Here is a 24,146-nt window from a genome sequence, read left to right as displayed (position 1 = left end):
AGTCTCTGAGTGTGCTCGCTGGTATCCCGATCGCGTGGGCGATGCGCTGGAGAGTTGTTCGCCGTTGTGGTGGTACAGCGCGGATTCGAGCTGGCAGGTCCGTGTATTTCTGTTTACGGCCTACGATCCCTTTCTTCTGAGAGGCGACGTCGTGACAGACAATCGAAGTTTGGCCTTCCGCACTGATGGAAACGTTCGCACGCTTCCAGATCTCGGCGATGGTGTGTCGATTGCGACCAAAGATTTGGGCCACCTCCTTGATTGCTCCGTGGTGAAGCTTGCATGGAGCTTCAACTACACGGAGGAGTAGGTGGTCGACGACAGCACGGCGTTGATCGGACGTAAGTTCTTTCATTCCAAATGAGGCTGCGCGCCATGTTTTGGCGCTCAAAAGATACCAACATTCTGTATTTCGGATAAATTTGTTTGTATCCGTATCATTTTATCTTGATTTGAGTATTGACTTCTTCAATTAAATTTGCTCCACTCAAATCAACGTTTTTTTTTGCAGATTCGAGCCAATCGGATACAATAGATTCTGCTCTTTTCGCACCAAATTTCAGAATTTCCATATTTTAAAATGTACAGAAATTGCATCAATTTTTGTCGAATGGTCGGTCTATTTCCGTCTGGAGGTAGTAGATAACAACCAATAGATTACTCTTGAATTTACCATACTGGCTTCGCAGCCAGCGCTCGAACTCCTCGATTGAACAGGGAAGTGCAAACTCGAAGTGCAACTTGAAATGCAGCGACAGCGGGAACGGCGCAAAAAGGGCAAAATTGATGCTGACACACACGTGTATCAAAACACAAGGGAATTGACCCAGCGTTACAGCAGACGACAGATCATCCGCCCACAAAATTGCGCGCACCGCAGCGCAGCGGAGGTCGTGTGTATAATTTTGTGCAGGCGGTGCCTTGGCGAGGAGTGAGCCCCAATCGTGCACTTCACCGAAAGTCCAATCGATTCCTCTCGTCGGGAAAGCGGCAGGTAGGCCTCGAGGTCTGTGGAGGACGAAATTACCTTATATAGTGGAACCCACAGCAAATCAATATCCTCGCAAAATAAATTTAAAGAGGCTGATTGAAATTTCAAGCGACACATGTTGCGAAAATGCACTTGGTTGTCAAAATGCCGTCACCCTCGACACGCATGAGACTCACTGTCGAGCAAAAGCGCTCACTATTGACGCACCACAAGTCCATCCTGGCATGAGAGGACTTGAATTGCGAGTTTGGGCTCAGCATGCGTTTGGGCTGCCACGTGTGTCCCAAAAGTCGACTATGCGACTATGTCTCGTTGGCTCAACACCCAGAGCGACCACATGGACGTGCATCCGTCACGTAAATCAGCCAACAAACCTCGCCTACTGGACCTCTACTAACTCTAACTGCTGGCGTCATACGGGTATACTGGACGAAGAGATGTATGAGTTGATCGAGAGTATGAACAACCTTTGAGGAATGTAATGTGCGCATTGTTGGTGTGCGTTTTGTCTTCTGGAGGTTGCCAGGGTATCAACCCTCTCCGAATATGATGTCCATTTTTTAATCCGAGCACTTTCCAATACCATATGTTAAATCTTGTCCAATCAGAATCGAGCTACCCATGAAACATGCCTTTTTAACTTTATACTTATGTAAATTGAAAACCTCTAAAACCATATCGACAACAAAGGTTCCCTATCTATTGCGGGGGACTACTGTATTTGTAACGTTACCGTTTCATATGATTCCCCATTTTCTACCTGGGATTCCCTAATTCTTGTGTGCAGAGTTTCTGTACTCTTGTAAAAACTGCTAGAGATATATACTAGGTATGCCCAAACAACGCGATTAAGCTGATGCTGGCGCGATTTCTTTGAGACTCTGGGAACTTGATAATTGAATTTGTGCATTTACGAAGTCACCTTACGAATTCCACAAACAAGTATTTATTTTTCCATTTTGTCAAGCCAATGACAGAGTTCTTCAAAGCTCAGTTTGCCATGACTAGGGGTATTCATCTCTTTCATTGCGATCTCAAACCTTTGAGGTGACATTGGTATGCCCAAATCCCCACACAGCAACAATAAGTCCTTTGAATGCACAAACCCAGTGTGTTCTTGGTCGTACTCGTCGAACAAACCACGATAGCAGACGTGGGTTGAGGATTCGCTTCCATAGCGGCGCTTCAGTTCGGCATGAATCAGTGATGTCGTAGCTCCCAACATCGAAATTCTGTTCATCGCTTGTGTTGACTTGATATCCTAAAGTCAAAATCATAGGTATTGTATTTTAAGTTCCTTTTACTGTATCACGTACCTCGACGTCTTGAACGACTTCGCTGACCATCGCGGATAGCTTCAGAATTTTGCGGCGTGCCCTGGACTCTCGATAAATCCGCTGCAAAGTCATTGCTGCGTGAACTCGTTCAGGGCCAGTTGCGTTATGGGCAGTCCTTTGGATGACGTTGGGCCTGGGGGGCGCCCTTGCGGCTTGCAAGCTCGTTGAAACGAGATACATTTCTTGTTCCGTCACATCTGCGATCCAGGTCGAATTTCCTAACGTCATCACGATAACGTTAGATCAGGTAAAGCATCGAGGCAGCTTCATACGAATGCGAACGCGGACAGATGCCTTGGAGCTTGAAATGTACTTTGTAATGTGGAAGTCATAAGCATGATGCGACGCAACGATGTCGAACACTTGTGTTCCATCCAAATAGCAGTACTGCAGGTGTTTCGCTTTCATCAAGGAATGGGGCACTCGTCCTACTCGTTCGAATCAAAACATACTAGTAGTTTGGTTCAACAACACCACGAACCAGTAACCAAAGGGTTGTTGCCAAGATTCAGGACTTGCAACTTGTTCATTTTGGAAAAAACGTCAGGCAATGTGCCTCGCAAATTGTTGCCCCGCAAGTCGATCGAAATGACGCACCCTTTGCTCCATTTTGTCCCATACCAAGCCATTCCGTACCCGGATCTTAGTGCCTCGGCATTGTCGAACTTCGTCCATCCAGTGCTGTTGGTCCATCGAGTTCCTAGTCGCAACATTAGGTACCCGCAGCACACTGCTATTTGCAATAGTTACCTCCAAGGGCCAAGAATAGCTCGCATAAGGCGTCGACCTCGCTCTTCTCGATTTCGGGGTGAAGCGCCACCATGCGTGCTTGAATGTGATCGTAGTAAAACGGGGTCTATTTATAGAGATTTATTTGCATTGGCGCATGAGAAATTCTCTCACCTTGGTCTAGCCAATAAGTACTACGAAGTATATAGTAGTATTGATTAATACCTGTGGAGAGTATTAATATGTATATGAATAACACCCACAGTGCTGACGTTTCATTGATAGATTCTCTCACCTGGACGAATCCATACAGAGTACGGTAGTACAGGACTGGTTGTTGGTACTGTATTGCCTTTTTAACCAAAATTTGGGCTTTTGTGCTGATTCGCCAAATCTATCGATCGATTCTTTGTATTGACTTTTGTATGTAAAAATCGTCGAGTGTCACACTAATTTGAGTCACACACTAATTCGATGTTGCTTTGGTGATTTGATTGGCTACTTGAATAGTGATCTGGGTCGATCGATTGTCTGCCGATTTGGACCCACTACAATTTCGAATCGACTTGACAATAATATCTACTGTAGCTTCGTTTCCGTCCTCGTATCCTCCTTGGCGTTTGGGTACAGTATTTGACAGGCTATTCGATAGGAGAACCTGCGGATTATATACAGTATTTGCTCCATTGGATAATGATATTAACGTTACTGGTTGTTCAAAACGATAATATTTTAATGACCCGCTATCATGAACTTGTACTAAGATTGCATATAAACACCAAGTGTAAATCCAAATGGAAACGAATTAACATGTGGACGTGATACATCTGGATCGGTAGATCTTAATCGAGAATAATTTGACCGCTTGCAAAGTCGGAGCAGTACTGTAATGTCGCGCAGGGAGCGCATCGTGGGGAACCACTACCAGTTGGGCCTGGAGATAGGCAAAGGAGGGTTCGGAACAGTGTTCAGCGCTTTGGACCTGCGAAATGGCAAGTCGGTTGCCATCAAGCAGGTGTCCCTGATCGACATGGCCAAGGAAGAGCTCGCAGCCATCGAGAGCGAGATCAAGCTGCTCAAGAAGCTGCACCACGAAAACATCGTCAAGTACTACAACACCATCAAGGAGGAAGACTACTTGTACATCGTACTGGAGTACATGGAGAATGGGTCGCTGGCCCAGTTCATGAAGAAGTTCGGAACGCTCTCCGAGACGCTCGTGGCCATGTACATCACCCAAGTGTTGCGCGGTTTGGCTTACTTGCATGCCCAAGTAAACTACAACGTCCTACTACCCAGTATGGTTTTGCAATACGACTCATTAGGGCGTGTTGCATCGCGACGTGAAAGGCGCCAACATTTTGACCACCAAGGACGGGTTGGTAAAGATTGCCGATTTTGGAGTCGCGATCAAGTTGAACGAGGCGCAGAAGTCGAATTCAGTCGTGGGATCTCCGTATTGGAGTACGTCGTGACTCTTTTCCACGAGTCAGTATCATCGTTCAAGCACGTAGTGGCCCCCGAAGTGATCGAGATGGCGGGGTGGTCGTCCGCGTCCGACATATGGTACCCGCCACGCCCGAGTCTTCCTCACATGGATGTAGGAGCGTGGGATGCACCATCATTGAGTTGCTGACGCAGAAACCGCCGTACTTCGACTTGGCGCCCATGGCCGCGCTGTTTCGCATCGTGCAGGACGACCACCCGCCGCTGCCAAAGTCGATTTCGCCGGTACATTTAACTGGGTTGTTGGCGTTTGTTTATGGACATTGACGGGTAGGCGCTGCATGATTTCATCATGAAATGCTTCATGAAAGAGCCGCGGCTGCGCCTCTCCGCCGACGACTTGCTTCTACATCCATGGATCAGCCAGATCCCTCGAACCAAGGTGGAACAGGTACTGTAGTACTAGTACTAGTAGTATTCGTTGCCATGATGTATGTGTTGACGATAGTACGTAGAGCACCCAAGAAGTCCAAGACAACGTGACGTCTACAGACGACCGCGCGGCCGTGCTGAACACCATTCGCATGTACGACACCATCACCAGGGACTCGACCTCCAGTTGCTTGGAAGCCATGCACGAGGACGACGACGAGAGCTGGGATGTGGACCTGCAAACGAACGCGCCGCTGAAGCTCGTGAAACTGGCCGCCACCACCTCCCACTCGACGCTTCCGACGTTTCAACTGACCCACGACGACGCGCACGATCCATTTTGGGCCGACGAGGACGTTCCTCCTGCTTCTAGTACACTTAGTACTAGTACTACTACTACGACCAAGACTCGACATGATACGGTTGGGACGTGGGGCGACACGAGCGTGGGCCACAAAGAAGGGTCGAAATTGCATCATTTCCGAGAAGCCGACAACGACGATGGGTTTGGAGATGGATTCGAAGACGAAGATGCGTCCAAGGGCGCCACGTCATGGAGGTGTCGGCTGTCGTCGTCGCTGCAAGATGTACGGTCGTTGGTGCTTTGTCCGTTCAAAAGATGCTCATGATTGGAGGCGTAGGACAACGGCTTGGACGGGTTTGCCGAACCATCGTTTGGTGATCCTTGTGCGACAGTCGAGTGTATCTATATATCCCCCGAGTACTTAGGACTTTGTAGTTTTCGATTCGTCACAGCGCGAGACAGCCAACAAAGCGACGGCGCGGGGGATGGAGCTCTTGTCGCTGTTGGGCCCGTCGATGGACGATCGTGTGGTTCTTGACGCGTGTCACCAACTGGTTAGTCCATTTATCCCAAATTTGGTTGACGTTTGTGCTGATTCTTTGCCAAATCTATCGATCGATCCTTTTTGTATGTAAAGATCGTCGAGTGTCACACTAATTTGAGTCGCACACTAATTCGATGTTGCATTGGTCGAAGAGTGGATGATTTGATTGGGTACTTGATGAGTGTTGTGGGTTTGGATTGGTCGTATATCGATTACCTGCCGAATTATTTGGTGATTCTGCTCATTGAGCACCCAAACACTTCAATTTCGAATATTGACTTCCAAGCATGCAATGTCAGCAACCGTTGATGATGCTAGCACGACCTCTGTGGACACAACGCCGCCCTTCGGCAAGAATTGGTGGCCCAGCCTGGAGTCATCCCCATCCTCGTGGAGGCGTTCGAGTTGAAACAGCTCCACGTGCTGCATGCAGTGATGAATGTCGTGAATATGGTGCGACGATCGATATATATTTGCTAACTGTTAACGTCCTGTGAGTCGTAGTTAATCATGGACAACCAAAAGTTCCTTGAAAACTTGGCGCTGGTTGGCCTGCTACCCATCGTCGTGGCGTTGGTCGTCACCCCGCCTGATAACGCCACGGTACTTTCAAATATATATACAAGATATAAGATATATATAAGATATAAGATATATATAAGATATAAGATATATATAAGATATAAGATATATATATTAACATTCGTTGAAAGGTGGCCTTGCCAGAGTTGGCCAGCCTCGTTCGATTGGAGGCAGCCAAGTTTGTCGAACAGGCGTGCGTTTCTAGCTCGTGGACGCTCCAGATGTTCATCGCGTGCGGAGGACTGCCGTTGCTGACCAACTTCTTGAGCACCGACGACGACTCGTTGCATCGCATTGCGCTCACTGGAATCAGCTGTACCTTCTCCATTCAGGTATTGTGCGCTCTGTATTTCCTGTTGAACGAACCGTCCTACAATCGCCGGACCTGCGAGATATGATTTATATATTAGTTTATAAGGGGTATCTTTGTTGAATGTTCATTCGTTTAGTCCATCATACTTCAACTAAAGTTCATCCTTTTTATCCAATCAACTTTCTTTGCTCGATTTCTTGGTGATTTCAACAACCCCCCCAAATTGGCAAATTTGGGCGAAATGTCCAATATATATATATATATATATGCATTAAATGTATTAATGCTGGCTGAAGTATACATCACCGATGGGATACGCTAGACGATTCCTAAAAACGACACGTGCCGCCTCTTTGTTAAGCTGGGGGTCCTCCCCAAGCTGATTGCCGTGTACAACCGCCTGGTGCTGGCCATCTTCAAGCAACATACGATGCAACTCGTGGATGAACTGCACAAGATTTGCGATATTTTCCTGCTTTTTTCGCAGGGCGATGTCGTTGTGAAGGAGCACATGTGTGACTTGGTGGTGCTCGAAGGTATTTTCCTCTTTTACCCCAAATATTTGTTTGGCCTTGTGTGCTGCTTGGCCGAATCGATCGATCGATACTTTGTACAATAGAAGTGACACACGAATGTTGATGGTTTCCTGCAATCGGATTGGCTCATGATTCTTCGGTTCATTTGATTGGTTGATTATTCTCCATGTCGCTCATGTTTCGAATAAACACAATACAATACGACGACGTATTTTTGTCCTTTCAGCCATATTTGGACCTTTATGCTGATTTGTCCAATCCATCGATCGATTTTTTGCACTGAATTTTGCGTGTGAAAACGTGTAAAAACTCCGGCGGTGAAAACCATCACTCTAATTGAAGTCACACACTGATTAGTCGGGTAGTAGTAGGATTGGTTGAACCGATGATTTCCTGCAATCTGATTGGCTAAACGCCGATTCTTCTGCCCATTTGGTTGTGTCGATCGATAGATTCGGCACGTGGCTCCAGTTTTGAATACACACAACAATACTAGTACGACTATGTCGTTGTAGGGCTGCTGTACTCGTTAAACCCAGGAACTGCCATCGCCAAGCACGACGCTTACTCGATGGCGATGGTCAAGATCCTCAAGTGCATTCGAAACATGAGTATGGAGCCGAATACGCTGGAGAATTTGGATCGGGCCGGCACCATCCCGACGTTGGTGCAAGTGCTCACGGATGAATCGTCGCCTCAAATCAAGGTTCGACATTTGCTTGGGTTTACAGACACCTTGTATCTTATTCCTCATAGGACATTCAAAACATTGTGCTGCATGCCATGTTTTACCTGTGCCGGATCAACCGAAACCGCCAAACACATGTACACAGCAAATGCTGCATCTCAGTGCAAACCCTAAGACTACTACTCGGTAGGCTGCCCAAGCCGGGCTAATTCCGTACTTGCAACGCGTGACCCAAACCAGGAGCCCCCTCAAGCAGTTTGTGCTGCCCATCATGTGCGACTTGGCTTCGGCGTCGGCCACTGCACGGGAGCACTTGTGGTGGGCCTTGGCTGGTTATGTGATAGAGTATATTTCACGGCATTCGTAGGGCATGCGACGGCGTAACGTTTTTCTTGACGCTGCTGAGCGACAAATTCTGGCAAATCGACGCCATGAAGGCCATCGCTGCCTGGCTGGTCCATGACACGGTAGTATATCCATAGTCCTACTTTTTTATATAAATATTTGTGTGTTTCTACTCAAAATTTCTTCCAACAATCGCCGGACCTTCGAAATATGGTATAAAACTAAGTTTAAGAGGTATATCTGTGAATTTTGCATGTTAAAACTCATTCGTTTTAGCCTAATCAGTATGCACCCTTCTTGTATTTTAGCCAATCATACTACTTTGGTCAATTTTGTTGGCGATTTCAAGAATACCTTAAAATTGGCAACTTTGAAAGTCACAGTATTTTTATTCTAGGTAAAAATCGAAAACGTGTTGCTAGCCCCGGAGCACATTCAACAAATCGTCTTGTGCTTTCGAACGGCGGAACATCAGTTTGAAAACTTGCTCGAGTCGCTGTTGGAAATTCTGTCGCGGTCCATGCGAATGAACCAGGTAATGTACTCAACATTGTATGCCAGAAACGATATATATATCTCAGTGTGTACCTACTATATCTTAGTGTGAAAAAATATATATTCGTAGGCCCTGGGTCGATCGAGCTTGTTCGTGATGGAGATTCTGTATCGCCTGAGCTACCCCAAGCCATTTGTACGGAAAAATCTGCTCAAGATGCTCAAGTGCATATTCGAGTCGCACACAGCGCCCGTGCAATTCCTCGTCGAGTTCAACATCCACCCAACCATCCTCGCATTAGCCCAAGAGACCAACCAGATCCTCATCCAAGAGATCGCGTCGCAACTGCTCCAGGCCATCCTCGTGTCGGCCTCCGTGTTTTAGTATATTTTATTAACGTAACAATTCAATTTAACACACATGACTACTCACTGAAAGAAGGTATGTTGAAGAACCAATCAAACTGCGCCAAAATATTGGAAGAAATATCCGGAAAGGAGAGAATGTAGCTTCAAGTACTCCTTTGGTATTGTGCATTTCACCCAAATTTGAGTCATTTCGTCAAATGCATTCGATATCCATATGATCCAATTCCAATTTAATCTTGTACACCCTATACTATACAAAGAATAGTATATATATGGTTTTGCCCAATGCGGAGGGACAGAGTCCAGTCAATCGTTTGGATTGGTTGTAATTTACCATAACATGATTTGATTGGCTTAGGAGGTTCTTTAATCCATTCTCGTAAGACATTCATTTCTGCTGAGGGCTCCAGTTTCGAATCGACTTGACAATATTTATAACCCATGCAAATGGATTGGGTTTCCTCTAGAACATAATACCTTAAACACGTACTCGTACAGTAAATGAGAGTTGATCAAGATAACAACATGTCGTAAATTGATTCTTAAATTGCTATCAAATTTGTTTGGTTTTACTTGTTTTTCTCATGCAACACAACTGCAAAGCACAATATATTCGGTATATGGTGGTACAGTACAGCACTAACTCAGCTACAATCTCCAAGTTTCGGAGGTTGAAAAAATTGCCTAAGTGTGGAGATTTGAAAGTTCTCCCCAACCACCTTCCACAGATGTGTATTAACAGTAAATTGGTTCTTATGTTACCGCTATTTTGTTACTAGAGAATCGAATAACGGTTAGATTTTCGATTTGAGGATCTCCTAACGTTAGCCAATCAAATCACTTTCTGCCCCACAAATTCGGTTTGCGTCCCTCGACCTCTATACTACATTGGAAATCATAACATTCCGAATCTCGGGAGCCGTTGACATACTAGTAGGAGGCTTGCTATCTCAATGAGTCTCAAGTTTTAAGATAACGTTACAGATAATATGTTCGAATAGTTCTGACTCGGCGGCATCAGCCTCACTTCGGTGGGTCGGTACACCTTCACGAAATCGACATTCATAGGCTCGTCGTCCTAGGCAAAAAAGGTGACTTCCTCCGGTGGCTTAACCTATCTATCCATGTAATACATACCTTGGACATCGCAATACAGGGAACGACGTTGAATAGCTTCTCATAATCATGCTGTGATTGGTCAGACTGCCTGTTCGATTTGACCAATTGTGGGTAATCTCAGGTAATAATAAAATGGAGTACGCCATGAAGAATATAAACAAAATACTATGCATTGGAGATTATAGACTGTACACTATACATACGATTTTGTCGTCCACATTTAGTACTGCATTGGATTTCGCTTACAAGTTTTCACACGAAACGCATCATCGCAGGCTATTCGAGCAATGTGTTGCAAATGCGTTCTTTTTGTACAAGTTCAACAGGGTATTGGATGCCATGGTCGTAAAAACGATAGAACTGGACAAGCCCAACAGAAGTTACGGTTCAGATTTTCGATTGGTAAAAAATTGATCGAGTAATAGAATTTAAATCAACCGGCCTTTTTGTACGGAAATATATATGGAATGGAGCCAGGCACATGGCCGAAAAGGAGCATCAAGTATATTTTGGCAGCACTTATCCGTACGAACGTTTCCATTGTATCCGGACTATTCAGGACGTTTAACCTAATTACCAGGTAAACGTCGTAACCAATAATGATTTAACGTGACATTTCGTGGGTTTAACTGAAAGAACCGAGGCGTTTAATAGTAAAACGTCTCCTCCTGAGGATGGCCAATCTGTATGACTTACACCATAGTGATTCGATTAGCTTGTTATTCCATAAATCATGCAATTCCGTTGGCCAACCTTAAACTGACCCGTGCACCATAAACTGGCCATCTACGTTATCTGAATCTCTGGAAATTACTTCCGAAAGTTGAATACAGTAGTAAGTATATCATTTCCGCATCTTGAATTCTTCACCGAAAGTTTTACTATTTCCACTTTCTCCATAGTGTTCCACCACCACCTGAATATCTTGTCTCTTTTCTAACGCTATTGGTCAAATCGATTTGAAAAATATTTTGCAAATTGACTCCAAAACTCTGGATGAAAATGGACAATACAAGTGTGTGAACATACTACCGTTGTAGTAACTAACGGTAGTGCACCTTTTTGCGAATAAGATCTGAACGACTTTGCAATAATGAGTAACATTAGCATGGACGACTACGCGGAGGCGGAACTCATCAGAATCTCTTCCTTTCGGCGACGCAGCGCCTCGAGCAAGTCGTGGGTCTCATCCACACTATTTGGATCCTCCATGGAGGGTGTTTCAGCGGGAACGGCGACGACAATGTTGGGATTGGCTGTCTTGACCTGTCGCACTTGGAAGAAATCTGCCACATTGAATGCAGTCACGTCGTATTCGCAGTCGAGCCACGTAGCCCTAGACTCAAAACGTCAGCCCAAATATGAGACAAGGGGGGCAGAGTATGTACTCGTTGGCGGCGTCGAAGTGCCGACACAGTTGGACAGACACGACGTGGGGGTCCGTCGAACGCCCTGTCACCCTCCCGACCTTCCACTCGGACACGCGGGGCTCAAAGTGCACCTCACATAACGTCACCGTCTTGAACACGATCACGTCATTCTCGCCCACCGTCGAGATGTCCCCCTCAGGAAACCGCTCCATGTTGATCATGTCCTAGTACACATGTAGTAGTACTAGTAGTAGCAGCAACATTGTGATGTCGTACGTTGTTGGTAGGGTCCACGTCATGTTTTCGATTGACGGACGCGATCACGGTGTACTTGCGCTTCCACACTTCATTGGACGAGTCAGCATGCAGCACCAGTTTCGGAGGCCGTGGCTCAGAAACTTCGTTGGAGATTGCTGGCACACTCTTTATCGGTTCAGGTGGCGAGGGTTTACTTGGCTCCACGGCAATGGGCGGAGGTAGTGGCGGCCCACCGTTCTGGCGCTTGGTGCTTTGCCGAGGGCCGTACTTTTGAAGATCGTGCGGGATGGTTCGTCGGTCTGCTGTACCGCGGACAACAGGGACCGACCTTGCTAATTCCACGGGGGTAGTCGTACATGTCGTGGTGGTGTTGGCAGTGCCGACGGGATCGAAGCGCAAGTGACCTCGTCGAGGTTCAGCGGCTTTGAACGACGTCTCCTTGGGCGGTACAATTGCGGTCGGCGCGATTGGTTCAGAAGGAGAGGCTCTGACGACGTCGACGTGTCTTGCGCGCTTCTTCTTTCGTTCTCGTCCAGTCGTGGTCTCGGCCGGACGATTCTTCGGAGGGATGGGTTCGCTGGCAAGGACACGTGTCGCGATGCGTTCTTTGTTCGAAGCAGCCTTTGCCTTGGGCGCCACAGCAGCTCGCTTCGTCTGAACTGACTCTGGATGATCGTCGATCGTTTTGGCCTTTGCTTTCGCGGATACGACGGGCAGCTTTACTCGCGGAACCTTGACACGGCGCTGTTTTTCGCGCTTCGCAGTCACCAACTTCGATGGCGCCGCCGCCGCTTTTCTGAACGTCAAGTTGTCTTCAGGCTGAAGGACGAGCTCAAGCTTGTCGCTGGGTAAGATGGCATAATCTCCCAACATCAAGTCGTACCCGCCATTCGACAGCCCGAAGCGCCGGACGATGCCATGCAATAAGTCGCTCACGTGCTTCATAGACTTGTCGATTGGGACCACCACCCTAGAAAACCCCCATTCCACCATCATCTCTGCCGCGGCGTCGTCCACGAACTCTACGCGGACACGCTTCACTCCTGCCATACCAATGTGCGGATGCAACTTCAGGCGGCATAGTACTACTAGTAGTAGTCATGCCATTACTAAATAAATCGTCAAACGAATTGTATCGACTGCTAGTATTAGTAGGAATAAGTACTGTACTCTTGCGTAATTCGTTGACATGCGACGAGAGGAGTCGACTGAGGCGACGACGCCATTGACGCGAGATGGGGACGTCATGCGCCGCACGTTTGGGGAAAAGAAGAAACCGACGCGGTTCATCGTCACGGACGCTCCTGACGACCCTGAAGTCTTGTTCAGTCCGAGAAACGTCGGGCGTCATGGGGCATCGAGCATCATCGGCGAACATTTGGATCCGTCGGTGCCTTCACGGGCTCAGCAAGGAACGCAACACGTGAGAATACGTCAAGGAAAGATGGAGCAAAAAGGGCGCTTCACGATCATCGACTTGCTGCCTTCATCCCCGAAGTCCGATTGCGACTCCCACTTTGACGTGGCTCAGTTCAACTACGCGTTGAGCGGGAACGAAGGAATCCCGCCCGGCTTTGACGGGTCGACGGTGGTGTCGTACTCGAGATGTCAGGCGAAGTACTCGTCCGAGAGCGTGATGGTTGACATGTCCGTTCAGTACGACCCTCGCAGCAACGTTCCTCTGGACCGTGGTCACTTCCACTCAAGCCGACACTTCACGCGCGACACGTGCCCTACACAGCACGACGAATGGGTCACAGCCCTGGATGGGACTCCCGTAACGCAATTCCCGTCGCGGCACTCCCGCTTCTTCCATCCAGTAGAGCCCACGTATTACGCCGACGCGTTGAGTGGGCACTGGGATGCCCCTTCCAGCAAGGACACTTTGTCCGAGGGGTTACTGAGTCAACTCATTGGTCAGGCTTCCGAGAACCAACGGCTGCTCGAAGACATGGTGCTGCAGAACGACTCGATCCTCCGCGAGTTTGAAAAGATGAATCGGCCTCTCCAAGAACCCCCTTCCACTGGTTCGCTGGATCATCATCCCTCTGAACGTAATAGCCAGGACGACGACGAAGCAGCCGCCTCCGTCCCAGTCTTCCGTTTCGATGCACGGTCGGCGCCAGGCGACTCTCATGGCCGCAGTCCGTCCCCAAAGAACGCGTACGTTGTCACCAGCCCCCGACAAGACATGCGTCCAGAGTTTCATTTCTCGTCCCAACACAGTTCCGTTGCATCAAGCACTGCGCCGTCGTCCGACATCGAATGCGATAGTGACGCTTCTCCGTCGATCCAAGCCAGCCGCCCGCTTCCCCACGTATCTCTGTCAAAGCCGAACAACAACAACTCGACCATTTGCATTTCGACAGCGCAAGTCGTCCACGGGCCGTCAGACCCGTTGACCGCAGACGACGAACCTCCCGCCCGCTTCCTCACACCGGGCTCGGAAGCCCTGGAGGACATGATGATTTCACAAGCGCTGCACCTCATGAGCAGCTTCTCCGTCGAGGCCAACCAGACCGCCATGCATTCAACGGCAGCCACCCCCCCGCCGCCGCCGCCGCCAACTTTTGCCGGCGGAGGCGTCATTCAGCAATACAACAGCTTTCGACCAATGTACCACACAACCGCCAACCCCCCAGTGATGACGGGAGCCGCGTCGAATTGGAATACCCACGTCAACACTACGAAAACTACGACGTTGTTCCCTGGCGCTGCCACGTATAAGCAGCCAAATTCGTCTGGGTCGATTCAAAGCCACTTGACGGCGCCCCACCAGTACCTTCACATTTCCCAATCGATCACCACCACCACCAACGGTCTTGGCAACGTCTACACCACGAAGGAGAACAACTCGTTGGACGTGTTCCAGTGCTTGGACCCCCTTTGTCAACCCAGTTCTGCAGCTCCTTCACTCGGCCACGCTGGATCGTTCACCAATGTGCCCCCAAGCAATCAACACACGACGCCATTCCTTCGCCCATCCGCTCCATCCAAGGCGCCCATGGAAGAGTCCCCCCTGTTTCCATTCCTGTGATATCAAAGCCACCAGTTAAGTTATTATGAACAGCCGTAACGTTATGCGTGTCATGTCGATGCTGCCGTTGGGAGATCGTCGATGTCTTGCAATGTTGTTACATGCATTGGCGCCCCTTGGTTGACTTTTGGCTACAAAACACGAAGAGGAATCGCCGTTAGTTATACGAATGCGCCCAAAATAGCACATACTATTCCCATTTGTTGTGTGTCCGTGGCGGCGGGATGAGCAAAGGTCAGGCATTGAGGGAGTTGCAACCTAACGACATGCTCAACATGGCGCAGTACTACAACGTGGACTTGGCGGCATCCCCGTTTCTACTGCCGATCATCAAGCAAGCCGTAGAGACGCCCTTGCCGCCCAACTGGGTGGAGGAAGTGACCAACAATGCTGCGCCAACGATGTACCTGAACGAGCAAACGAACGAGGTTCAATCTAGTCACCCCGCCGACGCGTACTTTACGAGTCAAATCCGAAAGGCCATGGAAGCACATGCCGAGACTACAGTACCCCCCGGGCACGACCAGGCTGCGTGGATGGAGTTTCGGCGGAACAATGTCAAGTACTACTATAACTTTGCCACGAACGAAGAGCAAGGGGACGTGCCAGCCTCGGGCGAAGTCTTTTGCAGCCAACGCCATCGCCGCCACGACGATGTGTCCAAGGACGTGTTCGCCAAGGCCGTGGATCTGCATCGACAGCCCAAGACCAAGTCGTACGTAAACCTACAGCACCAACCAAGGGGTGGCGATGTTGTGATGTTTGTGTTTCATGCTTGTATAGGCTGGAAACACTAGACATTTTGTGCTTTCATTCGTCGTGGAACGAAACGCGGTTGAGTGTCACGGAGAAGCGACACGCTGACATTTACTTCTCCATCAGCACCAAGCACTTTCAGGTAGGAGGTAGGTAGGTATACACAGTAGAACACACTCGTGATAAAATGGTGAGATCTTGGTGATGAGTATTCTGTTAGTTTGTGCTGGGCAACCTTGATAACGTGTACACAATCTCCCACATCAACGGACGCCACGAGCGGCCATTGGAGGCGTGGGACTTGTACGTGGGCGCCACCATCACCATTTTGGGGCGCTCCACCACCCTGACAAAGGTACTCCAGACGGCAAGAATAAATATGCTCCTCTGAGAATCCCCATGCAACCAACAGGCCAGCATGTTGACATTGCAATGGCTCGGGTTTCACGCCAAACAACTCGACGACATCAAGGTACGTACGTTGAATGGTATTCCCCACTGAAACGACTACTCAATGCAACGATGTCGCAGACGAAGCTCACCACCCAGCTGTGCAAGTATGAAACGGTGCACGTCGACACTCGACCGAGCAAGTGCGGGGTGTCCCTGCGCCGCCTGAAAAACGATATTGAACAACTTCGCGAAAAACTGTCCAAGTATCGACCAGACTTGGCCCGCAAGATTGTAGACGCACTGTACGACTGAAGAAGTCACGAAGCATATATTATACACGATGGAATATAGCCTTCGATGGCCATGCATGACGTTTACTCGATCTTGAGCACTTCGATTTCAAAGATGAGCACAGAGTCTGGCTGGATACCCCACGCAGGGAAACCACGGGCGCCGTAAGCGTAGTCAGGAGAGCACGTGAGCTTGGCCGACTCGCCCAAACTCATGGACAACACGCCTTCGTCCCAGCCCTTGATCACTTGGCCCAAGCCCACTTGGAACGCAAACGGCTGCTGGCCAGCGTCCTTGGTGCTCCAGAACTTCTTGCTCAGGTCGCGGTCCTTGCCGTATCCTGTGCAATGGACAGTGACTTGGGCGCCCTTGGCAGGCTTCTGCCCGTTGCCTTCAGTTAGGATTTCCTTGGTCACTCCCATGTTGTTGTCGATGTGGTTATGTAAAGGGCTGTGGCTGCGTGAGAGAACTACTATTTCATTGGCTAAAATTCACAGGTGACTTCGATGGATTTCTTCAGGTGAGATATTTGACTGACATACATCGTTCAATAATGCAATCTCTTGTTGGCTAAGACCTTGAGCAAGAATCAATGGCACTAGCAAAGTAGACCCCATGCTAGTATATGAGAGCAAGAATCGCTTGGACTGCCCTACGCGAGATGGAAGTGCGGCTGCTCGTTGAGCTTTCTATCTTGGTCGAAATTCCTTGGAGAACTGTGTCGAAAACAAATTTCGCTCAAAATATGGTAGCAATCTTGAGCGAGTCACTCACACCAACGATCGATCGATCAATCGATGCTACATCGTGCGCGACGGCCAGGTTTCCAAGCCATCAAGCGTGAACGATGCATTCAATGGGCATGCAGCGGTCAAAGAAGCTTCAGTGAAGGCCATCAAGCTAGCATACCGATGTCTCTTGTCCAGGGAGGCGAACGAATTCTGCGCGAGGTACGCCGCGAGGCCATAATGCAGCCGCTCCATTTGTTGATAGAGCTCACCAACCAACAAAGTATTGCAAAGCCTCAATGTGCAAGCCTTGTGGCAAACCGGCAAACTACCCTTGTACGTTCGTGTCACTGCATCGCATTATCTCCAAACAAACGCATGAACACGCTTCTGGTTGGTAGAATTCACACTTCAACTTGGTCGCCCAACCCGCCAGACTTTCCGTCGCGACCACCACAGCCACTGCTTTACGACCCCAAGGACATGCCCAGCGAAAAAGGGTTTCCCATTCCCGTCGCGATCCTGCACGCACTTGCGCATATCGAGCTCGGCGCGATGGGTTTGTTGTTCTTGTACTCACGGAGTGATGCATTGACATGTGTACACTGCAGACAACTACTGGGACACGATCGTTCGCTTCGGGCCATCTCAAAGCGACGGCTTATGTGAACTCCCACGCGCGTTTTACGACGATTTCCTCAACGTTGCCTGCGACGAAGCGCGGCATTTCGAGCTGGTCACTGGACGCCTGCACGAGCTCGGGTCGTTCTACGGCCAGCTCCCAGCCCACCAAGCCCTCCTCGCGCATGCCCACAATACGCAGAACTGCCTCGCGGCGCGTCTGGCCGTGATTCCGCTAGTGCAGGAAGCCCGCGGGCTGGACGCGGGGCCCCGTCTGGTGCACAAGTTGAAGTCGCTGGGTGATCGTGAGTCTGCCGACATTGTCGGTACGTCTACTCTTTCGTAGTATCGGTGGATAGTAATAGTAGTGTTTGCTGGGGTATTGTAGCCCAAATCGTGTTTGAAGAGCGAGGGCATGTGTCGTGCGGGATCAAGTGGTTCAAGCACTTGTGTGCATCTACAAAGCGGGATCCCGTGGGGTACTTTCACGAGTTGGTCAAGGGTACCTTTCCGGAGGGACTGCCAGGACCGTTCGACTTGGAGGCGCGTCTCGCCGCCAACATGGACCCGACATGGTACCAGCCGTTGGAAATGCCAAAGAAACCCACAATCATTCTCGACAAACCCGTAAACCCTGTGATACCGTTACGCAAGAAGAACGGGAAGGCCATTTTGATCGCGGGAAGTGTGTGGCCGGAGCGAACGTCGTCCGCGGCCGGCGTCCGGACATGCGACATGATTGACATCCTCCTGGACGAAGGATGGGACGTCGTGTGCATTTCCCCGAGCCGACTCAATGCCCACACGAGAGCGTTAGCTGCGACGGGGGTGCACTGCGAGCAAGTGGATCCCAACAAAGAGGAGGCGCTTGAAGCGTTCATGTGTTCCCGCGAGACTCCAGTCCATGTCGCCCTCTTTGATCGGTATATTGCCGAAGAAATGTATGGCTGGCAAGTCACCAAGTTGGCCCCTCACGCGCTGCGCGTGTTGGATTTGCAGGACGTGCACTTTCTACGCAAAGCACGCGAATTTCACGTGTGCACGGACAAGGTACTAGAGTATCAACAACCTATTCTCTATTAAATGCGTAGACAAATCTGTCCTCTATATATATTATCCATTGCGCCCAAATATTTGGACTTGTGGATCATTTTGCCAAATAATTCATTTGATCCCATATAAGCTTGTACAAAATATACTATACAAATATTAGTATATACTAGTATATGGTTTTGTCCAATGCGGAACGACTGGACCGAATTAAACGTTTGGATTGGCAGAAATTCGACACGATGTGATTTTTTATTGGTTGTTTTGGCGATTCTTGAATCCATTCTCGTTGAGAAATTCGATCTTCTGCTGAGGGCTCGAATTTCGGAAATCGATTTGACAATATATCATGTACTATAGAAAGACTATCGAACGACGCTGCAGCCGTCGATTGATGTCGAGCCCGTGGCGTCGGTGGTGCTGCGGGAACTCGCGAGTGTGTACCGGTCGCACGTGACTCTATATGTGTCCGAGTTTGAAAAGACCATGCTCACCACCCGATTCGACGTGCCACCTCGTCGCTTGCGCAAGCTGGACTACATCGTCCCAGATGACAAGTTGAACCAGTTCCCACTGGTAATACTGTATCCACCACACCATCGCGCATACCTTGTGTCATATATATTGTGTGTCTGTGTGGCGATAGAATTTCAAGGATCGTCGGCATGTGGCGGTGGTTGGCAGCTTCAAGCATGCTCCAAACGTGGACGGACTGCATTGGCTCAAGGACACCTTGTGGCCCACGATGCGCCAGTCGCTCCCGCCACATACGGAACTGCACATGTACGGATCGTACGCGTCCGCCAAGGCCATCAAGAGCCTGCACAACCCACATATGAACGTGCATGTGATGGGGTTCTGCGACGACGTGCACGAAACACTGGCTTCGTACCGAGTGAGTCTGGCCCCGCTGCGCTTTGGTGCGGGCATCAAGGGCAAGATCATCGACAGCTGGGCCGCGGGAACCCCCGTCGTGTCGACGTCGGTGGGGGCCGAAGGTATGCACTACCACCCCAACCAGCCATGGGGCGGCGCGGTGGCTGACTCGCCGGCCGAGTTTGCCGACCGCGTGGCCGCTTTGTACGGCAATGCGGACGAGTGGACGGCCGCGTACGAAGGGGGGAAGGTCCTCTGTCGAACGCACTACGACTTGGACAGTCAAAGGAGGACGCTGCTGGACGTTGTGGGTAGTCCCACGGATGTCGACAACTGGGTCGGGCGGGTGCTCGAGTCGAGTCAGTTCCGTGCGACAGAGTACATGTCGCGGTTCATTCAAGAAAAGAACAAGAATCTTACGAGGACTCCGCAATTGTAATATCCTTAATGCAGACCATCGATATTATATATATATATCGATGCTATCGTTTCGCTTGTATCGCCAACTCTCCTACACCAAAACGTTAGCGAGGACATTTCGTAGTATAGTAGTACTACGAAATCATATACTACCTACCCTGCTACTATTGTAGATTCGCAATTGGAGTGTGGTGCTCAATCGAATGAGCAGAATAACCAAATCGACACACAATCGATATACGACCGACCAATCAAAACCCAGAACTCTCGTCAAGTAGCCAATGAAATTTCCAAATCAACATCGAATTAGTGTATGACTTCAATTAGTGTGACACTGGATCTGCCGATTCTTCTGTACATGTGGTTCTGTCGATTCATTCTCGATGTCACTCCAGTTTAGAATAAACACTACAGTATTGACAAGGATGGTCCGTGTTCTAACTCTACACCCCGCGCTAAAACTCATCGGTCATGCCTACAACTGTACGTAATAACGTTGCTACAACGTAGATGGCCAATTTATGGTGTACTGTACGATTCTTACATACAAAAGTCAAAAGAATCGATCGATAGATTTGGCAAAGAATCAGCACAAAAGTCCAAACTTGGGTAAAAGGAAATACGTAGTACTACAGAGTGCGTATATTAATAATTACCTGCAGGTGCAGAATTTCAGCTTCGAAATCCGGTGCATTCAGCGTGTGCCATTCGTCTAAAATGAGGTGATTGTAAATATAATACTTCCTCTGTGCGGTGATACTAATTTGATGGGGTGAATCCAGTTAGAAAGAAAATTGAAAATTGGGGGTAGTGTCCGGTGAGCGCAAGCGGTCAAAATGGCCAATGATTAAGGGGCAACGAAACTTTTTTTTTAATCTTAAAAAATGTCCATTTTCGACTTGCAATGGAAACAGCAGTGATCCGCACTGGCCACGAGCTTAGCGAGACCGAGAAAATAGCCGTGGTGCGGTACCTCCAGGACAACTTGGTCAATGGCAAGTTGGCTCGTGGCGCCTTCGGCTATGCAGCTTCACATTTCAACGTGAACAGAGTTACAGTATCCAAAGTATGGAAAGCTTTCACGACCACCGGCAATGTGAAATCGCGGAAACCTGGACGCGTCTACACTCAAGAAGAGGTTACCGCAACTATAGAGGAAGTACCTCAGGCACAGCGTACCACGATTCGGGACATGTCAGAAGCAAGCGGGCTTTCAATGGGAACTTCGCCGCGAAGCTTGAAGTCTGGAAGACTCCAACGCAAGTCCTCACGCTTAAAACCACTGTTGACAGATGCCAATAAGCTGCAACGCATTTGGTTCTGTAGCTCGCATGTCCAGCGTTATGCGCCGTCCCTGCTCGCTCAGGCCACGGGACAAGCCGGCGAACTCGATGACTTTGAGTTTACCAATATGTGGGACGTCGTGCACCTAGATGAAAAATGGTTCAATGCAGATAAGGACAGTCGCAAGGTTTACCTCACCAAACGCGAAATACCTCGGCGTCGCAGTTGCAAGTCCAAACAATTTCTCCCAAAAGTCATGTTCCTTCCGCCGTTGCATGTCCTCGATGGGATATTGAGCGCGACTCTGACTTCGACGGAAAAATCGGGATATGACTCTTCGTGGAGCAAGTACCCGCAGCGCGAAACTCACGCAACCGTCGCGCTGAAACAATGGTTACTCAGTTGGTGGCTGTGACATCGGAGACGTACTATCTTCGTCATGAACAAGGTCATTTCTGCGATCAAGGCGAAGTTTCCTAAGGCCAATAAGCGCGTCATCCTTCAGCACGATAACGCTAAACCCCATCGTATTCTGAACGCATTGCTTCTTCGCCTTGCCTCAACCGATGGATGGACGTTTGCTGTGTCCTGGCAGCCTCCAAACAGTCTCCCGACTTAAACGTCCTTGATCCTGGGTTCTTCGCGTCGATTTAAAGCCTACAGTACAAGATGGTGAGTTGATCTGGATGACGTGATTAAGGCTTCTTTGCTTGCCTTTGAAACTCAGAGCTCAGACAAGCTTGTAGACGTCTTCCTCACCCTCCAGGCCGTTATGCTTGTTGTGATTCAGCACCAAGGTGACAACAACTTTAAGCTGCCCCACCTTGGAAAACAAGCACTGAGGCGTGCTGGAACTCTGATGGAGAACCTTACCTGCCCTGTGTCACTTCTTCATGATGCTTACGCGGAGCTTCAGCGCCAAGGCTTTCAGATGCCAGAAATTCAGGAGTAATATTTGAACCAATAAAATCCATGTATTTCTGCATTGCCCAATCAAAGTACTTCCTCCGTTCAGGAATACCTGTGTGAACTTTTTTCGTGGGTACTTCGACGTAAAATGTTCTGGTATTTGTATGAAGGATTCGGCCAAAACCATATGTGTAATGTATTTCTATTCAAAATCCAAAAATTACGACCAGGTACTGCATGATGTGCTGCTCACATTGGGGGTTACCCAGAGACTTTCAAACAAGCGCCACATCACGAAGGTGATGTGGCGCTTGGATTGGACCTTCCGTTGGGGAATGGGTTCATCATGCCAGAGGTAGTAGCGGCGATTGAATTGAGTGATGTAGAACCACTTCTCATCGAGGTGCACATAGTCCAAGACCAACCATGACCCGCCTGCACGAACTTCTTAACGAATTTGAAGCGATCGGAGTTTTGCTTGACGGACAACATGGGCTTCACACGGCTCGTACGGCGGCGAAGCTTGTTGGCCTGCATGAGATTCCACAGCGAAGTCTTGGGTATCCCCCGGTTGCAGCAGCCAATGAACGGAAGTTTGATCGTCGGTACGACGGCACACTTGTGACGACGTCTCGTACGCTGTCACCATCGTACTTACACAGCGACCTTTCTTCCTTGACGCAACCTTGGCGCATCCCGTCTCAGCAGCCGTCTGGCATCCTCGGAGCAAAATGTGGGATATGGTTTGTTGCGAGACATGGAACGTGCGCATGAGCTCCTTAATGTCCCCGGAACTGACGCGGCCGTTCTTCTTGAGCTGTAGAAGACGATGGTACAATGCCGTTCGTTCGTCGTCCGTGAGTTCACGACCGGTCGCGGACCTCACCATGCTGAATGTTCATTGGAGGTATTCCAGATCGTTTGTCGGGGTTCTGAACGGTACTAGCGTTATCTACGCGCCAAGAGAAAGCGTTTGCGGTTTGCTTGTGTGCTTGCCGGACTTGTCCACCGCAGACGTGGCATGTTTAGACTTCGCATCGTCATTGTGGTCCACGGTTTGGTCTTGCGTGTTGCTGGACGAGTGATTCGAATCTCTCCCATGAGAGGACTGCCCATGGTCAACTCGATCGTGGTGAGACTTGTTCGACGAGTCTCGATCGAAAGCTGACTCCTCAGCTCCAACCACTCCTGATGCTGGATCTGCGTTTTCTTGAGTTGGAGTTGATTCATCCCCCGTTCTGGGAGGCTCATCACAGACGGGTGCACGGTTGGTAGTCGTGTGACCAGCCTCATTGTTGACAAGACTGGTCGGGGCCAGACATGCTGTAGCGGTAGATCCAAAGGGTCTTTCGACTAAGGCCCTCCCCGCGTTCTCATGCGGCACTTGGAGTTGTACCCTGAGATCGGCGAGATTCACCCCTGGGATACTGCCATCTCCGTCTGAGACTCCGCGAGTGACAGTAGGATCCAGGAGGTGTTCACCAATGAAGGAACTCTCAGCCTCATGACGCATTGGTTCGGTCACTTCCGATGTCACTACCGCGTCACGTCGCACGGGGGACGTTTGCACACGACCACCGTCTCGAGGGGCACCCGGCTGAGTGAGGTCTTGGCTAGACATCGGCAGTCGTTCCACAGTGGAGCTTTCCAAAGGGATTCGACTGCCCTTCCTCGCCGCGACGGGAGGGTTAGCTAGTGTGACGAAAAGGTGCATGTTGACGACGTTTATCAGTCGGGTAGTGGACAGAACATCCGGATACGGGGCAGGCTGTCTGCCGTCTTTGCCTGATCGTAGAAGTAGCAGCCTAACAATAGTTTTCGATCTAAACACCCCTTGAAATATGAAATTGGCGCGTACACGTTGTGGAGAACAATCGTGGCAGGGCCAAGAACACAACGAACGCACTTGCAGATATCGTCCGC

At 49.3% G+C, this 24,146-nt stretch overlaps 10 protein-coding genes across 21 annotated transcripts; 4 read left to right on the top strand and 6 right to left on the bottom strand.

Moving 5' to 3' along the window:
- Positions 1–1,874: 1,874 nt before the first annotated feature.
- On the bottom strand, positions 1,875–3,173 carry H257_18491 (hypothetical protein). Its single transcript, XM_009847562.1, has 5 exons — positions 3,079–3,173; positions 2,810–3,028; positions 2,601–2,756; positions 2,308–2,546; positions 1,875–2,252 (listed from the first exon to the last, which is right to left on the bottom strand). Exons 1-5 carry the CDS (start codon positions 3,149–3,151, stop codon positions 1,938–1,940), a joined length of 1,002 nt encoding a protein of 333 aa, XP_009845864.1. The 5' UTR covers positions 3,152–3,173; the 3' UTR covers positions 1,875–1,937.
- A 739-nt stretch (positions 3,174–3,912) lies between these two features.
- Positions 3,913–9,176, top strand: H257_18490 (STE/STE11/CDC15 protein kinase). Of its 4 annotated transcripts, none has more exons than XM_009847559.1 (18): positions 3,913–4,330; positions 4,383–4,521; positions 4,572–4,623; positions 4,662–4,788; positions 4,838–4,954; positions 5,019–5,522; positions 5,577–5,622; positions 5,675–5,793; positions 6,102–6,236; positions 6,288–6,386; positions 6,497–6,697; positions 7,001–7,214; positions 7,730–7,920; positions 7,971–8,039; positions 8,093–8,220; positions 8,270–8,369; positions 8,670–8,782; positions 8,873–9,176. In XM_009847559.1, exons 1-17 carry the CDS (start codon positions 3,947–3,949, stop codon positions 8,775–8,777), a joined length of 2,733 nt encoding a protein of 910 aa, XP_009845861.1. In that variant the 5' UTR covers positions 3,913–3,946; the 3' UTR covers positions 8,778–8,782; positions 8,873–9,176. The 4 variants fall into 4 exon arrangements, with proteins under 4 accessions (XP_009845861.1, XP_009845860.1, XP_009845863.1 ...); XM_009847558.1 differs by having other exon boundaries at positions 8,645–8,782; XM_009847561.1 differs by having other exon boundaries at positions 3,913–4,521.
- A 2,115-nt stretch (positions 9,177–11,291) lies between these two features.
- On the bottom strand, positions 11,292–12,919 carry H257_18489 (hypothetical protein). Of its 3 annotated transcripts, XM_009847555.1 has the most exons (3): positions 11,877–12,919; positions 11,619–11,824; positions 11,292–11,566 (listed from the first exon to the last, which is right to left on the bottom strand). In XM_009847555.1, exons 1-3 carry the CDS (start codon positions 12,906–12,908, stop codon positions 11,347–11,349), a joined length of 1,458 nt encoding a protein of 485 aa, XP_009845857.1. In that variant the 5' UTR covers positions 12,909–12,919; the 3' UTR covers positions 11,292–11,346. The 3 variants fall into 3 exon arrangements, with proteins under 3 accessions (XP_009845857.1, XP_009845859.1, XP_009845858.1); XM_009847557.1 differs by having other exon boundaries at positions 11,619–12,919; XM_009847556.1 differs by having other exon boundaries at positions 11,292–11,824.
- Positions 12,920–13,031: 112 nt separating this feature from the next.
- On the top strand, positions 13,032–14,999 carry H257_18488 (hypothetical protein). Its single transcript, XM_009847554.1, has one exon. The coding sequence runs from the start codon at positions 13,048–13,050 to the stop codon at positions 14,893–14,895; it is 1,848 nt and encodes a 615-aa protein (XP_009845856.1). The 5' UTR covers positions 13,032–13,047; the 3' UTR covers positions 14,896–14,999.
- Positions 15,000–15,068: 69 nt separating this feature from the next.
- H257_18487 (hypothetical protein) lies at positions 15,069–16,796 on the top strand. The gene is made up of 5 exons (XM_009847553.1): positions 15,069–15,610; positions 15,679–15,793; positions 15,872–16,006; positions 16,064–16,123; positions 16,183–16,796. The coding sequence occupies exons 1-5, from the start codon at positions 15,120–15,122 to the stop codon at positions 16,354–16,356; spliced, it is 975 nt and encodes a 324-aa protein (XP_009845855.1). The 5' UTR covers positions 15,069–15,119; the 3' UTR covers positions 16,357–16,796.
- Positions 16,354–16,800, bottom strand: H257_18486 (peptidyl-prolyl isomerase FKBP12). Its single transcript, XM_009847552.1, has one exon. The coding sequence runs from the start codon at positions 16,755–16,757 to the stop codon at positions 16,419–16,421; it is 339 nt and encodes a 112-aa protein (XP_009845854.1). The 5' UTR covers positions 16,758–16,800; the 3' UTR covers positions 16,354–16,418.
- A 315-nt stretch (positions 16,801–17,115) lies between these two features.
- H257_18485 lies at positions 17,116–20,098 on the top strand. 2 transcript variants are annotated; one of them, XM_009847550.1, is made up of 7 exons: positions 17,116–17,285; positions 17,329–17,399; positions 17,465–17,622; positions 17,675–18,010; positions 18,073–18,734; positions 19,095–19,310; positions 19,381–20,098. In XM_009847550.1, exons 1-7 carry the CDS (start codon positions 17,133–17,135, stop codon positions 20,047–20,049), a joined length of 2,265 nt encoding a protein of 754 aa, XP_009845852.1. In that variant the 5' UTR covers positions 17,116–17,132; the 3' UTR covers positions 20,050–20,098. The 2 variants fall into 2 exon arrangements, with proteins under 2 accessions (XP_009845852.1, XP_009845853.1); XM_009847551.1 differs by having other exon boundaries at positions 17,116–17,399.
- Positions 20,099–20,881: 783 nt separating this feature from the next.
- H257_18484 (hypothetical protein) lies at positions 20,882–22,252 on the bottom strand. 6 transcript variants are annotated; one of them, XM_009847549.1, is made up of 7 exons: positions 22,029–22,252; positions 21,873–21,971; positions 21,744–21,790; positions 21,508–21,696; positions 21,210–21,459; positions 21,004–21,152; positions 20,882–20,956 (listed from the first exon to the last, which is right to left on the bottom strand). In XM_009847549.1, exons 3-5 carry the CDS (start codon positions 21,765–21,767, stop codon positions 21,304–21,306), a joined length of 369 nt encoding a protein of 122 aa, XP_009845851.1. In that variant the 5' UTR covers positions 21,768–21,790; positions 21,873–21,971; positions 22,029–22,252; the 3' UTR covers positions 20,882–20,956; positions 21,004–21,152; positions 21,210–21,303. The 6 variants fall into 6 exon arrangements, with proteins under 6 accessions (XP_009845851.1, XP_009845849.1, XP_009845847.1 ...); XM_009847547.1 differs by having other exon boundaries at positions 21,744–21,971; positions 22,029–22,137; positions 22,188–22,252; XM_009847545.1 differs by having other exon boundaries at positions 21,744–21,971.
- A 419-nt stretch (positions 22,253–22,671) lies between these two features.
- H257_18483 (hypothetical protein) lies at positions 22,672–23,112 on the bottom strand (the record flags this gene model as incomplete). Its single annotated transcript, XM_009847543.1, has 1 exon — positions 22,672–23,112. One exon carries the CDS (start codon positions 23,110–23,112, stop codon positions 22,672–22,674), a length of 441 nt encoding a protein of 146 aa, XP_009845845.1.
- Positions 23,113–23,175: 63 nt separating this feature from the next.
- On the bottom strand, positions 23,176–23,937 carry H257_18482 (hypothetical protein; the record flags this gene model as incomplete). Its single annotated transcript, XM_009847542.1, has 1 exon — positions 23,176–23,937. One exon carries the CDS (start codon positions 23,935–23,937, stop codon positions 23,176–23,178), a length of 762 nt encoding a protein of 253 aa, XP_009845844.1.
- Between the last annotated feature and the right edge of the window lie 209 nt (positions 23,938–24,146).

The sequence above is a fragment of the Aphanomyces astaci genome (genome assembly GCF_000520075.1).
Source record: "Aphanomyces astaci strain APO3 unplaced genomic scaffold supercont1.169, whole genome shotgun sequence".
Lineage (NCBI taxonomy): Eukaryota > Oomycota > Saprolegniomycetes > Saprolegniales > Verrucalvaceae > Aphanomyces > Aphanomyces astaci.
The sequence above is the reverse complement of the archived record's forward strand: the minus strand, read 5'-3'. Positions and strand labels throughout refer to the sequence as shown.

Coding starts and splice junctions, on each gene's coding strand:
- H257_18490 (XM_009847558.1), top strand. CDS start 3,947: ATGTCGCGCAGGGAGCGCATCGTGGGGAACCACTACCAGTTGGGCCTG. Junction 5,523..5,576: donor TGTCGTCGTCGCTGCAAGAT/GTACGGTCGTTG, acceptor TTGGAGGCGTAG/GACAACGGCTTGGACGGGTT. Junction 6,698..7,000: donor GCTGTACCTTCTCCATTCAG/GTATTGTGCGCT, acceptor GGGATACGCTAG/ACGATTCCTAAAAACGACAC.
- H257_18488 (XM_009847554.1), top strand. CDS start 13,048: ATGCGACGAGAGGAGTCGACTGAGGCGACGACGCCATTGACGCGAGAT.
- H257_18484 (XM_009847544.1), bottom strand. CDS start 21,812: ATGACGCGCTTATTGGCCTTAGGAAACTTCGCCTTGATCGCAGAAATG. Junction 21,697..21,743: donor CCTTGTTCATGACGAAGATA/GTACGTCTCCGA, acceptor CCATTGTTTCAG/CGCGACGGTTGCGTGAGTTT. Junction 21,460..21,507: donor GGTATTTCGCGTTTGGTGAG/GTAAACCTTGCG, acceptor TTTTTCATCTAG/GTGCACGACGTCCCACATAT.
- H257_18487 (XM_009847553.1), top strand. CDS start 15,120: ATGAGCAAAGGTCAGGCATTGAGGGAGTTGCAACCTAACGACATGCTC. Junction 16,007..16,063: donor GCTCCACCACCCTGACAAAG/GTACTCCAGACG, acceptor TGCAACCAACAG/GCCAGCATGTTGACATTGCA. Junction 16,124..16,182: donor AACAACTCGACGACATCAAG/GTACGTACGTTG, acceptor ACGATGTCGCAG/ACGAAGCTCACCACCCAGCT.
- H257_18485 (XM_009847550.1), top strand. CDS start 17,133: ATGCTACATCGTGCGCGACGGCCAGGTTTCCAAGCCATCAAGCGTGAA. Junction 17,400..17,464: donor CAAACCGGCAAACTACCCTT/GTACGTTCGTGT, acceptor TCTGGTTGGTAG/AATTCACACTTCAACTTGGT. Junction 18,011..18,072: donor TGAGTCTGCCGACATTGTCG/GTACGTCTACTC, acceptor GGGGTATTGTAG/CCCAAATCGTGTTTGAAGAG.
- H257_18489 (XM_009847555.1), bottom strand. CDS start 12,908: ATGGCAGGAGTGAAGCGTGTCCGCGTAGAGTTCGTGGACGACGCCGCG. Junction 11,825..11,876: donor ACGTGGACCCTACCAACAAC/GTACGACATCAC, acceptor CATGTGTACTAG/GACATGATCAACATGGAGCG. Junction 11,567..11,618: donor CACTTCGACGCCGCCAACGA/GTACATACTCTG, acceptor TTTTGAGTCTAG/GGCTACGTGGCTCGACTGCG.
- H257_18491 (XM_009847562.1), bottom strand. CDS start 3,151: ATGGTGGCGCTTCACCCCGAAATCGAGAAGAGCGAGGTCGACGCCTTA. Junction 3,029..3,078: donor GCTATTCTTGGCCCTTGGAG/GTAACTATTGCA, acceptor TGTTGCGACTAG/GAACTCGATGGACCAACAGC. Junction 2,547..2,600: donor ATCTGTCCGCGTTCGCATTC/GTATGAAGCTGC, acceptor TGATGACGTTAG/GAAATTCGACCTGGATCGCA.
- H257_18486 (XM_009847552.1), bottom strand. CDS start 16,757: ATGGGAGTGACCAAGGAAATCCTAACTGAAGGCAACGGGCAGAAGCCT.